At 39.0% G+C, this 17,928-nt stretch overlaps 1 protein-coding gene across 1 annotated transcript in view; it reads right to left on the reverse strand.

The window, feature by feature from the left end:
- The window catches only part of si:dkey-215k6.1 (transmembrane protein 132C), a 163,793-nt gene that overhangs the window by 37,569 nt on the left and 108,296 nt on the right, over nt 1-17,928 (reverse strand). The window contains exon 4 of the mRNA XM_043240589.1: nt 5,793-5,976. Within this exon, the coding sequence (XP_043096524.1) occupies nt 5,793-5,976 (184 nt within the window). The remainder of the gene's footprint in view (nt 1-5,792; nt 5,977-17,928) is intronic.

Here is a 17,928-nt window from a genome sequence, read left to right on the forward strand (position 1 = left end):
AAGAAAAGTGCAAACTAGCGAATAAAAAAAAGTCTTTTAAGAACTCCTGCATGCAACAAACCACTGAGTCATGGACTGACGGTTATCATTATTATATGCTTTCCCTATATAACGCCTTCCTACAGAGCAGTATTTTTGACGTGCTGAAGAATCTCCCTTTTCCAAAAAAACGACCTATTTCTTCATTTGATTACTTTGTTTGGCTCGCACCTCAGCTATCGATTGCGTTTAGCTCCCGTCGGGCAATATTTTATTTGGTTTTTTCACGTTGCTGATCGTATTTACAGCATAAAACGGCCTCTGAAGAGGGAGTGATAAATCTAAGTTGGCAAGGCAACAATGAATAGAACAGTGATCAAAGCCCTCGGTGGACTGCGTGCCTCCGTTAGGCCTGTTAGGGACTCGGGTCCCCGGAGTCGCCGTCTTCCTGGCCCTTGGAATGCAACGCTCTGTCTTATTCAGAAACACAAAGGGAGAGTCGGACTATTAAACACTCCGGAAAAAATGCAAAACATCGCCATTTAGGCTCTCGTTTTAGGACTTTCTTTTTCCGACGCCGCTGTTACTTCCACTCTTTCTTTGACCTGTGGGAAACATCCATTCATCATACCGTATTATTAAAACTAGGCATGGCAGCTCCATGTACCGCCTGTGATAAATATAGACAAGACTGCTCTCTCTCTCTCTCTTTTGCTCCCTAACTCTCTCTCTCTCTTTGGCTTTCTTGCTCTCTTCCTCTCTCCTCCACCTTCCTTGCTCAAAGCAAGCTAATGAGGAAGACGAACAGAGATACAGAGACGCGAATACGGTCGCGAGTGTTCGAAAAAACCTGAAGAAGATGGCTCGTGAAGGTATGGTTGAGAAATGAAAGGTTAATGGCCCAAATGAACTGCTTCAGGCGGGACGATGTTTAAATTTCCTGCCTTTAATTACATTAAAAGCACCGGCCCCAGCAGGTGTGACTGAAGCTTCGGGCCCTTCTTTCATCCAAGGAGGCGAGGAAGGCAGCGTGATGACAAAATAATCGACTTTACAAAAACAAAAGCGAAAAACAGGGTGTGAAACACTCGTTTTTCTTAAGTCACCGAGAGCGACACCAGTAGATGATGTTTATTAAAGCTCTAAAGCGTGACCTTAATATAATTTGGCAAAAAATGTGAGAGGATGCCTATGCTTCGCTTGCCGATGGCTGATTAAATGACCATTAAGACTACACGTTTTTTTATTTAAAAAGTAAATAAATGAATAAAAATGTAATAAAAAATCTGCCTGAATGATCTCTCCAAACTTTATGGCACCAGCAGAGCTTACCAAGGATTTGTTCATTAATTAATCATAACATAACATAATATAATATAACATTATATATATATATATATATATATATATATATATATATATATATATATATATATATATATATACTATAACTAAGCAAAATACAAGTTTATTATGATGTTAAAAGAAAATATTAATAAATACAAATATTATTAATAACAATAAAACAGGGAATATGTAGAACTACTATGTACCCTAACAGAAAATGGTCTGAAATGGTCTGATTTCTAGAATTATATCATATATAAACCTACTAATTTGGTGAATCATTAACAGCGGTATTTAATACTGCTCATAAAAGCGAAAGCAAACAAATACCGTTTCTCGCAGCCAATTAAAGCATCTAACTTTGCACTTCTTGACCTCTCCGTAAAACACTGTCTTTTTTGTCTAAAACGAAAAGAAATATAAAACGCGTGCTGTTTATTCACACTATTCTAGGTGTAGAGTCACATTGAAGAAAATGTGTAGGAGTCTTCGGAATCAAATGTCATCAGGCTTTAAAACAAACTTCTTTGACTGAAATACTTTATTTTCTATTTATGCTGTCAGCATTGCTTCTGAAAAGTAAGAAAATACTTTGCATCACAGCTGGGATATACATTTTGTAATACAGTATGCACGGTAAACGTTTGTCCCGTGTGCCGTATGAAAACTACATAAATCTAAATGAAAATGAACCACAAACCGTTCTGAAAAGCCAAGCGTCCAGAAAGACGTCTTCTCTAGCTCTCTAATTCCTCATGAAACACTTCTATCCTCTCTCAATCGCTCACGCCGTGACTGCCCTCATATCCTTCCATACATTTCCAGCGCTATAACTCATTAATCATTTACACAACGTGAAACAGTAATCGAAATAAACCGCAATACAGCATAAGCAATTCATTTAAAGTCTCCTCTTTTTTCATCTCTCCATAGCAACGACTCATCACCGTGCAAATTTGTAATTTCTAATGCAGTCGCTATTAAGCATGGCACTCTCTCTCTCTCTCTCTCTCTCTCTCTCTCTCTCTCTCTCTCTCTCTCTGTCTCTCTCTCTCTCTGTCTCTGTCTCTCTCTCTCTGTCTCTCTCTGTCTCTCTCTCTCTGTCTCTCTCTGTCTCTCTCTGTCTCTCTCTCTGTCTCTGTCTCTCTCTCGCTGTCTCTCTCTCTCTCTCTCTCTCTCTCTCTCTCTCTCTCTCTCTCTGTCTCTCTCTCTGTCTCTGTCTCTCTCTCGCTGTCTCTCTATGTCTCTCTCTCTCTCTCTGTCTCTCTCTCTCTCTCTCTCTCTCTCTCTCTCTCTGTCTCTCTCTCTGTCTCTCTCTCTGTCTCTCTCTCTCTCTCTCTCTCTCTCTCTCTCTCTCTCTCGCTATCTTTCCCTAATGTAAACAAACGCAGGCAGACTGGTATTAAGCGGCGCAGCTGAAAGCCCCGCCCCTCTCGTAGCTACAAGGCCCGCTGGGTATTTCAGCAACTCATTGGAATCTTCAAACAACAAAGATAAACAAGTGTTCCAATTAAGAATTAATTACTGCTCAGACACTCAACTGCTTCTGCTCACTCCGCTGGGAACAACTCAAACAGCGAGGAAACGCACACACACGCACAGAGCAAGAACGATAAGATAGTGGGGGTCACATACAAAACACAAATAGAGGGAAAGGTGAGTTGGGAGGCTGAAGGTACGAGAGCGAGAGAGAGAGAGAGAGAGAGAGAGAGAGATGGAAAAAAGCTAAGAAAATGGCCTGGAGGTATCACCGTCTGGGGCTTAAAACACTCTAACAAGCCCAAAGCAGAATTACACAGCACCTCAGATGTAAGGAAAGAGCCACACTGATCCAATTTATAACTGGCTTTCAACACCAAAGAGAGGAGAGGGGTGAAATAGCCTCTTTCACTACATACTCATTGTGGGTAAAATAGCGTCTACACAGCGAGGCAAATTACTGCTAATAGGACGTATCTCTACTGGAACTCGCCGAGTCCTGAAAGCTACTCTGAGCACAAATACGTCCTGTTAAGAGTTTATTTATGGGGTAAATACACACAGGATGGGTTTGAAAGCGGGTTTTTGATGTAGAAATTAAATTACATTTGCGGTACAGTTTATTACTTACGGCCACTGATGTATAAACTCAATCTTCTGCAAATGCATTATTAACTGTTATCGCGACATGTACCTCATCTATTCTCCTCCTTATACACTTTTTCCGCCCCTTTTGTGCATGTTTTGTTAATGACCAGTTGTTGGGCCACTTCCCCAGGAAGTCCAGGACTTCAGGATGGGCCGTCTTTCATCTTCTGACCTTTACTTCCTAGAAGTCTGGGATGTCAGGTGTCTCTGTCTTTCTTAGCTGACAGGTTCTCAGGGACTCTAACAAGCTCTAACTTTAAAAGGTCTGGACTGGATGTCACTGTGGACATGTACTGTAGAGGGAAAGATGAAGATGAAGAGAAAAATAGACCTATAACTATATAACTATAACTAACTATATATTTAATATATAAGCATAACATTTAACATTTTTAACATACATACATATATATATATATATATATATATATATATATATATATATATATATATAAGCATTAATATACACAGTACACATACATATATAATTTAAACAAAAATTCTAATCATTTGACAGCATATATATATATGTGTGTGTGTGTGTGTGTGTGTGTGTGTGTGTGTGTGTATGTGTGTGTGTGTGTGTGTGTGTAAATCTTTTTGTAAACGTAATTTTTTTTTTTTTTTTAAATACATACACATTAATGTAAAAACATTATTATAGTCAGTATTGTTTCACATGACATTTAAGAAATAATTCTAATATTCTAATCAGGGCTTAAGATAAATGTCTTTTGATCGTTTAGCAATAATGAAAACAGATGTGCTAAGTAATATTTTTGCCGAAAGAATTTTTCAAATATTTATTTTTTTTAATTCAAAGAATGATCAAAAATTGCAACAAAACCTTTTCAACATTTTCAATCAGTTTAATGCATGCTTGCCGAATAAAGGCATTAATTAATTACCATATAAATAAAAAAAGTTTTTTTTTTTTTTTATAAAAATACTCCCTAACACCCCGCTTCATTCTCTAAGACTTTCCCCCCACAGAGGAAACAGCCATTCAACACTGTAAGAGGCTCCATGGCGAGAGCGAGCTGATGGGAGTGCGCTGGAATCATGTACCCCAGCAGGAGAGCTCGGATTGGGGCTGTGAGAGTCACCTCTCCCCCCCGCTGGAGGCACATGTCTCACGGAGCTGCAAACAGCAGGGGAAGAACACACGACCTGACCTATCAGAAGGTCAAATATGAAGGTGTTTGGCTTATGGCCTTGTGGTCAGCGCAAGTGTTGATGCAGGAGACCCACATCACGCCATGATACTCTTCTTCTCTCATTTCCGCGTTACAATTTCCTGTCAATATCTTGTTAATAACAACCACCGGAATGTAAGCAGATGAGGATTCATTACAGTAAAACTCGGTAAAAAAAGTGAGCATTTTACTAAGAAAAATCCTCACATCAAACATCTCTTTTGCTTTTCATCTTCACTATTGACTGCTCATGCTGTGTTTTACAAAGCAGAGAGATAGCAGCTGCGCTCTATTTGAAATAAACATTCTTCTCGTCCTATGTTTCTGACATGACAAAGTACTGTTATTCGTATCATTCTGAACCACAGGAGGCTGCATATCTGGAAGATTGAAAGACTTAGACTTAAATCCCTATAGAGTTAAATCCCTATACCTGCTTAAAACACAGTTCAGGTGGATGATACGCATGCAGCTAAACAAATGCAAACCTACCCACCCCTAAACTGCATATGAACCACAGCATATTACGGCTGCTTGCTTGGTGTAAATGGGCAGTTTTTGCCCAAATGTGGACTGGACTATACACATAAAGCCCAAAATCGGGAAACGGGTGCTTCAGTTTAATTAAATGGGAACTTCAGATAAAAAAAATGTGACTTGAATTGTAGGTTTACTTAATCAACATGAAGTTTCCTTAAATGGCAACTCTGGAGAAGGTACTTAATGTGAAATGATACAAATAAAATAAAATAAAATAAAATAAAATAAAATAAAATAAAATAAAATAAAATAAAATAAAATAAAATAGGAGGTTTCAAAAGTTTCCGAAAGATTTACCTGTTTTAGTGCTTTTAAATTAAAGGGAACATATGCTTTAAAATATGTTCCACCATCCCAATTCATAGAGGGAATAAAGTCATGAAATAAAATCTGAATATTATCTCAATGCATCACTGAAATTTCCAAGATAATAATTTATTTAAAAAAATATATATATATATATAAATAAATAACATATATATATATATATATATATATATATATATATATATATATATATATATATATATATATATATATATATATAAGTTTAGATGCTTAAAAAACGCTGAGGCTGAGGTCGTGTGAGGGGTGTGTTCTAACCTCAGCGATGGGTACGATACCCTGTAGGTCTCTCTGGCTGATGTAGATGGTAGAGATGACTTCGGCAGACGCGCCGGTGGAAGGATACTCTATCTGCCAGCGGATGGACTGTGATGACCGCAGGTTGATGAAATTGTCAATCTCAAAGTCCACCCACATGATCTCATAGAAGGAACCATCAAGTCTGTTGAGAAAAAGAGAAAGACAGATGTTGGGTGAGGAGGAGAGAGAGAGAGAGACACTCTTAGATCAAGAAAGATCAAGGGCTTTAGTACAACTGCTGCCGAGAGCCAGACTTTATGCTCTGTTTTGATGTCTATTCACACGTCCTCCAGGACAGCAGGGGGAACTACTGCCTTTGGCCTCATACAAACGTCTGTGTAAAATATTCAGCGATAATGTTATGATTTTAAAAAGGCAGTTTCTATTTGTGTGTGTAACAGGTGATAATTATCGCTTATAATTAAAATAATTTATGAAAAAATCTAACATTATATGTAATATGCCATGCTCGATTTTTTTTGTCACATTACCGAATGCACTTAAATCATTTCAGGCGGTGAATAATTAGTATCTTCATTATGTACAGCTTCTTAATCACCGTGTGAGCGTCACTGAAACAGCTTGTGCTAAATGCACATAAAATATTTCACAATATATTAACAATTCGAAGGGTTTTCTCTCTGTAATCACTTCCACAGAATGAACTCAAGGGACTGATCTTCAGAGGAAATTAGAGCAACAAAAACCCATTAAAGATGGTTTATTGTGTGAAACAGTAACAGCCAGAAGACAATGCATCTTAATACAATTAATGAATAACTTGGGGTCTGTGCATTAGTGCGAGCGTCACAAACAGAGAACGAGAGATAAAAAAGCACTTAAAGCACTGAAGAATCATACGGTTTCTGTCTCAAATGGCGAGCGCAGATCATTACCAGCATGTACTCACAAAATCCGAAATCCGTAACACACGGATCGGGCCATTTTTTTGTGAAATATGCGTCATTCTGCGGGTCAGCATGCACAGGTTTTTACCAGAATGCCAGAAAACAAAGTCATGCTTTGCATAAATAGTATATACAGCATATAGTACATGCTGAATAATCTGTGTTGAGTACTTCTGATCAATGCAACATGTAAAACAAAGCTTTTAGTCACGTTACGTGGCGATCAGACAGTGCTGAACACACTACGAAGTGGAGCAAACTTTATGCCGCGAGAGAAAAGTCTTTCACACGCGCTCAGCTTCAAGACTGATGGGAAGCGGCAAAATCAATTTCCCTGAATGACAGGAAACCCTCCCTGATTCCTTCCTCGCCTCTTTCTTCTGAATGAACGCGCGCGGTTAGAGCACGACCTCTCTAAATGCTCAGAGTCGACCTTTGACCTCAGATCTTCAGGGGCCAGATAACCGCCTCCCCCCCTCCATCCTTGTTATGACACACCCGAAATGAGTTCAATTACACTCGCCCAATCGGCCGCTTGATGGATGTGCCGCTGTCTGACCCCTTCCTCCTTCAAAAAGAATGTTCTAGAAGCAGTAAATGAATCAATAAACCAACAGACAATACTTTATTGCAGAGATGGCATACGTCTACGGGGAGCGGGGAGAGAGGGAGGGGGCGGCCAGTCAGAAAACGAGAGATAAATAATGTTATGGAGAACGAGAGCAAGGAAAAAAGAATCAGTCACAGTCCCTTCTCTGTCTCTTCTGGAAGCGCAATGTCATCTCTCTGAATAGCGCGGGCGCTTTGTCATTATTCACTCAGAGTTTGAGTCAGACAGCGATCTTGCCCAAACACTCGGCTGCGCCCAACAATGAGCCGCAGACGAGCAAACCGCACGCGCGCACGGGCCTCGCGCAATTATACGCAAACACAAATGCGCCGAACAGGACTTTCAGAGGCGTTAAGAGGATTAGTTATGTAGAAGCAGATGAGAAGGAGAGAGGACGGCGAAGTTATTCTGTATTCCAGGAAAGTTGTTAAGCATTACGAGCGGCTGGATAATAAGCGCGGCGAAAGAGCGTTTGCGGCGAGGGAGCGATGCATCGTGGGAATTCCCAATTTCCTTTAAAGCCAGAGTTGACTCAAAAAGGAAGGTCTGACTCAACCTCATGCATGAACCTGTGTTTTTTTTGTTTTGTTTTTTTATCCGTGGAACACGGAAACACTGAGGAAGGAGTTGTAATGGACGTTTTGTAGCTCTCGAATCTCATTTGTCCTCCTTCACGTTAAAAGTCATAATCGGTTACGATTACGGCAAACCTTCAGATGAACAGTTTAAAATGTTCTGATTCAACTGATTCACTGAAAAGATCTGAAGGATTCATAGAAATATAGAAATGTAGAAATATTGCACTCAGGAATAGGCTTATTATAGTTAATTAAAAAAATATTACCACACATATTTTTGTTAATGGAAATTAAAAAAATTACTAACAACCCAACATTTCTCATTATCATTTAATTTAACTAAAAATTGTACTAAAAATTGTAGTATACAGTATGTTTCTCTCTCTCTCTCTCTCTCTCTCTCTCTCTCTCTCCATATATATATAAATGTCTAGCAAATTTCACAAATAATTGCAAAGAATCAACTAACATAATGATTGAAATGTTACAGTTTGAAGTAGAAAGGCAGAAAAATATTGTAAAATGCATTCCAAAAATATTAGTTTATTTACATTTTCGAAAAAAGACAGCGGAAGAATAACAACTCAACAACTTTGGTTTCTCACACAAAAGCAATCGTATGCCTCCAGATGGCTTGATAAATTTAGTGCATTTTTTTAATGAAACTTCAATGGTAGGTTTCACATTGTTTTGGAGCTTGAAAAAAAAAAAAATGCTGCAATGCCGTGGAACGAAAATGGAACACATGACCTTCAGGGTGTCTCCTTTTTCATTCTGCAGATGAGATAGCAAGTCATACTGTGGTAATGATGACAGAACTTTAATATTGCATGAAATTAAGACAAGGGTATTGTGAAATTTATAAGTATAAACTGCCCAAAGAGCAAACAGTGAAAATGCTAAACCAATGACCAATAACATAACCCGTTGCTAATGTAATTAGCATTGCATCTTTGCGTTTTTAAGCGCATGCGATCACGTGTAGATTCTCACCCCCTCAGAAACCCTAATGCAATTGAGCAATTATCTTTACTTCAAATAGTTTTGGAGGCAAACGGAGGGGAAAGCGCAGGCACCAGGGCATCGGAGTCAAAACGCAAACCTTTAGTCAGGGTTTTTCACTTTCTCTCTCAGCCGTAATTCATTTAAGCAGAGGGAAGAAGAGAGAAAAGAGGAGCCTCATTGTGCCCAGCTGTATTAATTAGCCATCATCGATCGGTTCAGGGTTTGTGGCCGCCACAGATGCCGAAAAGGCAGGAGTGTTTATCTTATCGTGGGTCAGAAACCGAGAGCAGCTGAGAGGCGGACACACAGCCATACATCACTCGCCTGTTGTTTAACCTTTGTTGAGAAAGTCGTGTTTTAGAGTGCTGGACAGAAGCAGAGAGAACGGAGAAGTGCAGTCAGCCGGACTTAAAGAGCTGTTTGTCACCCGTGACGGGTTCACTCAGGTAAACGTGTACTTCAGGACACAGCTTGAGAGAGTTCCCCAGCCGGTGTCCGGCAACAGCGAGCCAAAGGCTTTCAGTTGTCACGTCGCCTCTAATTAATCTGCCACTGGACGGAAGTTAGGACACGATCAGAAAACAGGTTCAGATTTACATGACATTCCGCTCGGAGAGATTAAAGTTATGACGGAAGTGGTGGCGAATCTTTTCTTCTGTGAAAACATTGTGAAACCTAGCTGGGAAAGACATTTGGGGCTTTGTTTGGACTTTGTTCGATCCACTGGTCGTTGATTGGATAGATGCAGATTTGAATGTTAAAAGATTTTAGCAGACTGTGTTTGGAGGAGAGACCAGCAAAAAAAGAAAAAAATCAATCAAGCACGAATGGATGAATCCTGCGCAATAAGATCAATAGCATCCATTTAAAAAAAGATGCATAACATGACTCCTTGACAGCAATATGCAGTGATTTCCGGAAACTGGAAAGGGGCAGATTAAAAGTGCATATTGACATTGAAATGCAACTTTCAGAGTAGAATTGCTGGCTATAGCATTCTATGTAAATATAAGCTGTTTTTCTAAATATCTACAGACATGTTATTTTAATTTTTGGCTTTAGAAGAGTCAAAAACATTACATACAGTGCAGCAAATTTATTTAATTCCGACTTTCAACTGATAGATTATTATAATGAATTGCTCAATGCATTGTCCAGCAATACAGTAGATTTCACACTGTAACATTTTACATTATAACACAAGTTTGTAAGTGACAAAAAAAAAGCTCCCCTTAATTCAGTTTTGATTTAAATGTTTACATATGCACATTTTCTACTAACGCACTCTAAGTGACAAAAAATACTGTGTCATTGACTTTAGACTTTAGACCAGGTTTGAGTCTTTTTCAGTTCAAAATAGCAACACACCATCAATGCACCTGAACACACCTTGGCGCACAAATGGGTGCAAATGCATTTGCTAGTTAAACAACATGGCGCTGGATGGGAAAATGAGAACTGCGAAGGACTAAAATGAGTAAAAACACTGTTTGATAGTTTGCTGCTCTGATTTAAGACCTTTTTATGACTTATAAAACTGCCACTGGAATGAGACCTCATTGAAAATCTTTGATTTAAAATTTAATTTAAATACTTTAGATTATCTTAATGATACAAAATAAGAATATATATATATATATATATATATATATATATATATATATATATATACCAGAAAATGTTTTTCATTATTTTCAGTTCATCTTTATGTTAGCAAAACAATCTGTAATGCAAAAACTTGCAGTAAATAAAACGCATTTAAGAAACATTTACAATAGCGGCCTGTCTGAATGTAAGCCTACGTGGCCTTGTTCTCATGCAGCAGTGAGACAGGTCGTTCAGAGCCGTCTTTGTCTTGGCTCGGGCTCAAGTTTAGCCCAGCTCTAAGGAACAATCACTTCGTGGAAGTTTGGTGAGCTAAATATAGTGCCAGACACTGACCTAATTGCTATTTTACCATGCACAAGCGAGGCAGGTTACAGAGTCAACGTTCAAAAAGAAAGAGCAAGACTGGAAGAACAATGTCACATCCTCGTTACTGACCGCTGGCTACCATCCAGAACTAAAGCTGTCATGGGACAAAGAACGATAGGATAAAAAAAAAAAAAAAAAACAGCGAGCATGAAAGAGCGAGAGAAAGAGAGGAGGGCAGCGGAATGTGTCGGAGATTCACGGTTGCTGTGGTGTTCCAGTATGTAGCAGACGGTAACCGCGGTGACAGACGGGTGGAGCACAGCGGTCTGACGCTAAACCACGCCGAGGTCCGTTCGGCTACAATGCCTTATCGTACACACCACACAATAGCGTAGCGTGTGTGAGTGTGTACGGCCTCGTCGACAGAGCCAAGAGAGTCTTCACCCGCTATAGAACCCAAAAGAGACAGAAATGTCATGCTAGCGATCCTTCTCTTTCCTCTCTCACCTTCATTCTCTCCCTCTCCACCTCTCTGCTCTGTCTAGAACACAATGCCTCTTTCGGCGCTGTCATTTCCCCGCTGAGATCCTCTGCGGTATTTAGGTCATAGTGAATCTGAATGCAGCCTCGTAAAGCGTATTCACTCCACGATAACCCCGCCGACTGCTCAAGAGGGTTCACGGGCAGGGCTCAGGCTACACTGGAAAACACCAGAAGTTTCATTCAATTACAATCAAGCCCATTAACTGTGAGAGTGCAAGTGTATTCAGAATTATGTGATGACAAAGGAAATATATTTCAAGTGGCAAAGGCTGAAAATTTGCTGAGGCAAGGCGAGTCGCTGAATGATTTGTCCAAGTTTGGTGTTTTTGCAGCAGACAGCTCTATCTCCACCAATCACAGGCCGGCAATAAACCACAAGACGGATTACGATTATGCATTGCATCCTTTGAGACCCCTAAAATCGTGAGATGTAATATTTACAGTAAATAACAGGAAATGATTACAAACGGGAAAATACACTATTATTCATCCAGAAAGCAACAAAAGATATATGTTGCACAGAAATGCAGTACGGTTTATGCAAAAATCTTAAGCAGCACAATCATACTCAACATTAATGATAATTAATAATAGCATACAGGGATGCTTTTTGTAGGATCATATCTGGAGGCTTCATAAGCTGTTTTTTTAACAGTACTGTAATACTGTTTTCACGCAATTGTAGATCAAACAAATGTAGCCGTAGTAACTTCTACATTAAAAACACCAACCGTAAATACAGCTGCAAAAACGATATTTATGAGAATGAATTTATGCGACTTATATCGCAACAGACTCCACACCATAAGTAATGAATAATATAGATGAAAACAATAATATGATTTAAATTTGTATTTTTATCTTGTTTTCTAGTAAATGATATGTATAACATCATTTGGACAAACAGAAGTAAAATGTAAGATAATAATGTTTTGATTTTTACCAGTTTTAATCAAGAACCTCACTGAATGTCATTTTTTTCATGCTTAAAATAGGAGCGAAAATGCCAGAGAGGTAAGAGAAATAACAAGATTTGTGAAGAAAAGGTTTCGCATGAAAACATGTTTTGCTTCAAGTAAATTCATATCGCATTAAAGATGATCAAATATCTTACTGGAAGCAAAAATGAACGAGCGAGAGAAAACTAGCATTATAAATGTTAATTAAATATGGGTTTTAAATGTAAATTTAAGCCTAAAATGTTGCTACCGTATTTTTTACAGTAACCGCTGCCAGTTTTTTACCGTACTTTTTTTGACTGAATTTTCTCTTACAGTGTACTGTAGGTACCGAATAACATTACTCATTCCTTTATTTTTTTCCACATTGTGTCGATAGTCACTGGCACACATTCAAGCACTGTCTGTCTACATCAGCTTTACTTCTGTAGTGGCTGGATTCCACCTCTCTACTGTTTGTTCATGCTATAATCCGTCCCAGCAGAGAGATGGGAACAAGACAAACGATCGGTTTAAATCTGGTCCCGCAAATGATCCGCTGTCACAAATTCAGGTACTTACTGGAACACACACACATACACACACACGCACGTGTAAATAGCTTACTCAACGCTTTTATTAGTTTAGTGATGATGACTGTTTAACAGATTATATAAAGAGAGACAAAAACAGAACACGGTCCAGATTCAGACCTTGTCATCCATGAAAGAATCGGGGCTCAACGGCGACCGCTAGCTGCACTTAACTTATACGCCACTTATTTTGCGTGAGTCAACTGCATGCCATATTCTTTATGTATGCTACGCACCCATAACAAGCTGATTTTGAATAAATTATACAGAGAAAGCCAGCAATGTGACAAATACTAGCATGCTCCCGTCCCATTATAATCGCTAAGCTGTCACTGCGAGTTTACCATGTTTCACATGACTGTAAGTTCAGGGCGAGCTCACTGACTGTCCACAAACAGACTCTCGCGAATGCTCCCATTATAACAAACACTGTCTACACTGCACAATAAATCTCTTATTTGCACTGTGTCTACGCTTTGTTGGTTTTAATGAGAGAGTTCTAGTTTTGTTGCATCTTGTTTCCAGTGTTGGCTGGGTCTCAGTCTGCATTGTAAGCGAGCGGCGCAACATCAACCTAATTCAAAGCAGCTCCAAATTACAGCAATTACGTCAAGAAATGACGCTTCTTAAGCAATCAACCACTTTGTGCGCCACCACGACAGCCAAACAGACTCCTTTATATGCCTCCGATTCATCGGCGATTCAAATATAACGAATGGTGCAGCACCTGCACCGAACGCCACGCCGCGGCTTCGACATATACATATGAAGAGCGCTGAACCACATTAGTGATTCATGCAGCGAGAAGCACTCGTCTCCCTGAAAAAAAGTGATTGAGGGCTGTTGGTGAGCCGCTGTCCAGCACAGGCAGCTGAAGAAGTTTATTACGGCCTCAGTGCTCAAGGGTTTGGAAACTCACCAAGGTCAGTAAGTCAGCCATGAGCTCTCTTCTGTATCGAAAGGACAGATCTACTGTAAGAGCGCGTCTGTGTGTGACAGCTTGAATAGCCCTAAATCAGATGTCCTCACTCTCCCTTTGTAACGCCCACTCACCGCTAATGGCTTTGAAACGCAGCCAAGTTTTTGCTGGTCTTTCGTTAAATCACGCACCTAAACACAAGTACCGATGCGAGTACACAGGCGGCAAAGTATATGCGCGAGCGCACACGAAACAAGCGGGAATGCGAAAAAATAGAGTAGAAACATTTTTAAAAGTTGAATCTGGAAAAAAACTCAAAAGCCACCGTTCTTACCACAGACAGATAAGTAGATAGACAGGAAGTGGATGGACAGCTTATGGCATGCGACGAATGGACAGCTGAAGACAGATTTGCAGATTCTGTTTACGGCATATAGTCGATGGATAGTCTGAGACGGACTGATAGATAAAAAGACAGGCAGAGAGTAAGGGTTGGATAGTTTCAGACAAAACGATAAAACGACAGACGATCGGAATGACAGATTAAACGACAGAACTTACAGACAGTTTACATCTAACATGTTGCAGATGGATAGTTTCAGACAAATGATGGATGGATGGATGGATGGATAGATAGATAGATAGATAGATAGATAGATAGATAGATAGATAGATAGATAGATAGATAGATAGATAGATGGATGGATGGATGGATGGATGGATGGATGGATGGATGGATGGATGGATGGATTGATAGATAGATAGATAGACCAGGAAAGAATGATTCTGATGTTATAGAAACATATATACACATTTTTACATAATGCACAGACAGTAATAAGGTAAAGCTAGTTAAGGCTTATGCACTCTGACTGTGAGCGAGCGAGAATCTCATGGAAAAACCAAAATAAATCATTTGAACATTACACCCAAAAAATACAAACATACTGTGTTAAAAATGTTTGTATGACATACGCAACACCACGCGACAAAGAGTGCTCTTTTCCCGAATTTCATTAAGATTGCAAATTTAACATTGGTTTTATACAAGAGTATGCAACAAAAACCAAGCAGTCATCATTAAGTGACTTACATTTTATTCAAAAAGAAGCCATTTAATATCCAACAGTCACGCATCTCTGAGCAACACACAGCGGTGTTTTGTTACTAAATGATTCAACGTTTCAAATGAAATGCGGGAGTCAAGGATTCAGTGAGCCATCCATTTGCTTCATTTGTGAATTAATCAGCCATTCGAAAAAATCAGTTGAATGAATGAATCAATGACACACTAAAATTAAGAGCCTTGTCGCACCTACTGGTGGCTTCGTTTTATATGTAGAAGTATCGTTGCATTTTTATTTGATTTAATATTTAATGTTTTATTTAATATTAAACATTTTATTTCACATTTTATTTAATATTAAAATACGTGAATTAATTCATTAAAACATTACGTTACTGACCAATTTAAACTTAGAAACAAGTTCTCACCCAAAATTTCCACATGTAAAAAAAAAACGTAACAATCCCGTTTACACGCCGCCTTCGAAACTTTCGTCTGTCGTGCAAACAGTCAGACCATTTCGATTTTCCACGCTTTCGCATCCGCAGCAAGTATTTTGATAGGAAAGGATGGCGAATATTAAAAATAAAAATGCATGTGGAGAATGTCGGACTCTACGCGTTATGCCCTTTAATGTCAATCCCCAGAATGACAAACAAAAAGAGACGGACAGAAACATAAAATGGATGTATGTATGTATAAGGCATCTGTAAACAGCGGTTCAGTCTCTCTCTCTCTGTGAGAGCCCAACACAGTTTGCAGATATGCACACACTCAGGTGGATAAAGCGTTCGACAGCCATCAAACAATCAGCAGCGCGGTGCGACAGGCCGCGGCCGGATCACAGGCGGCCGAGCATGAAGGAGGAAACGGAGCTGTCACACTTCCACTGTCATTTTCTCTCTTCTCTAACATGCGCACAGTCATGCTGACCTGCCTTGTCAGCTAAACTTCCCATGATGCACCCCATCCTCCTCCTCACTCCATATTACCTTCCAGCTTCCCTTTCGATATGACCTGTCAATCATCACCTTGGAAACCAGGTAGTCTGCGTCGCCTCTAATCAGCGAGTGTGACTAACTGATCAACAGCTCCGTTCTGTCCAGTCCAGCGCTGCGGGAAACCACAATCAAACCAGGGGAGTCACCTTCACGGGTAACAAAATGACCTTTCACAGTACAAATGACTGATTTTTTTAGTAGCTTGTTCTGTTGTTCTTTTAAACAACTTTCATAAGATATTCAAATATAAAACCAAGTGGCATGTGCAAATAAATGAAAGTGATTTTCTCATGAGAAACCTTCAACTAACTGGTGTGATATGAGGCCTTTTCACACAGGTGTATGTTACTGCATTAACCACAGTCATATATTCTATAGTCGCTGGAGTATATTTGTAACAATAGGCAAAAATACATTGTATGGGTCAAAATGTTTCTTTTTTTACCAAAATCATGATATTAAGTAAAGATCATGTTCTATCATAACTATATTACCATAACTTACCATAACTATATTAAAACTTCATTTTTGTTTAGTAATATGCATTGATAAGATCTTCATTTGGACAACTTTAAAGGTGATTTTCTCAGTATTTTTTGGTTTTGGTTTTTTTGCACCCTCAGACTTCAAATATAGTTTTCAAATATATATACATACATATATATATATATACATATATATATATATATATATATATATATATATATATATATATATATATATATATATATATATATATATATATATGCCAAATATTGCCCTATCCACATTTATCATTTAAAAACTTATATATATAGTTCGCTCAAAAAAGTTAACCTGTGCCAATGCCACTGTTCAAAAAAATGTCAATGTCATTGGATTAAATTTGTACTTTTTTAGGTGTTCTGCATTTATTTGTGTTTCTGGGACTGGAAGGGAGCAGTAGCTCATTATTTTACGTCACGTTGAACAGAGCAGTCACACACAAAAAACAGGTAGTTTAATTTGTAATAACATTTTACAATTTTATTGTTTTACTGTTTTTGATCAAACCATGGCAAGCATTAAAGGTGCTACATTCAAAATATTGGACATGTTTTTTTTCACCCGCCCCTCCTACTCAGACTTCACGCACACGCAGGTTGCCAGATTACGTACAGAAAGCTGAAATTCCCACTGAGACCCCATTTCGTTAGCCAGCTTCAGAGACTAAAATGAAATATGCTGTGTTTTCCAGCAACTGGCAACCCAGGGTTCCAAAACATGATTGGGTACACTGACGGTGGGCGGGTTTCACAAACCAAAACAAAGCCCTGCATTTCGTGTCAGAACGCACATTTTCAAAGGAAAATAACTGTAGCATTGTTTAACTTGCGTGTTTTTTAAATATCTGCAAACATATTAAGGTATTTTTATGCTTTAGTAAAGTCAAAATCCTACATACAGCACATAAGCAAAGCGTATACAGTACAACTAGACCTGCTTTTATATAATTTACAGCATATAATTACAAAAATGCATTAACTAAGCTGATTCACGATTTCAGATGACAAACTAGCTGCGATATTCCTCATTTGTAAATGAAAAAACGTAAATAACTTTTGTGCGAGCAGAATGGAAACTAACACAGATAAAGGTTTTCCGAGGCAAAAGAGAGAGATAAATGAGTGTGTGTTTTACCAGCAGGTTGGTTTGTTTGTGTGTGTGTGTGTGTGTTCTGGCTTATTTAATGCACTCGTGCGCTGTGGGAGTCGCTCTGCCCCCTCTGTGCCGCTCTTGACCGCTGTGGCCTCCGGCACTGGCGCTTGTTTTCTGTGTTTTTGGCTGGGCTAGTGTTTTTCCTCCTCTCTTTTCATCCCCCTTTCCTCATCTGCATTCTTTATTGGGCTCTGATGGGTGACCGCTGACCTTTCGAGAGGAGAGGACTTCCTGTCCAGGAAGCACGCTCGCATCTCTTCACACACACACACACACAGACAATGAGTAATGTATGTACTCTGTCATTCTGTGATTTCAAGTGGCTGTCACACTTGTTTGCAC

This window comes from Puntigrus tetrazona, chromosome 5 (genome assembly GCF_018831695.1).
Source record: "Puntigrus tetrazona isolate hp1 chromosome 5, ASM1883169v1, whole genome shotgun sequence".
Classification (NCBI taxonomy): Eukaryota; Metazoa; Chordata; class Actinopteri; order Cypriniformes; family Cyprinidae; genus Puntigrus; species Puntigrus tetrazona.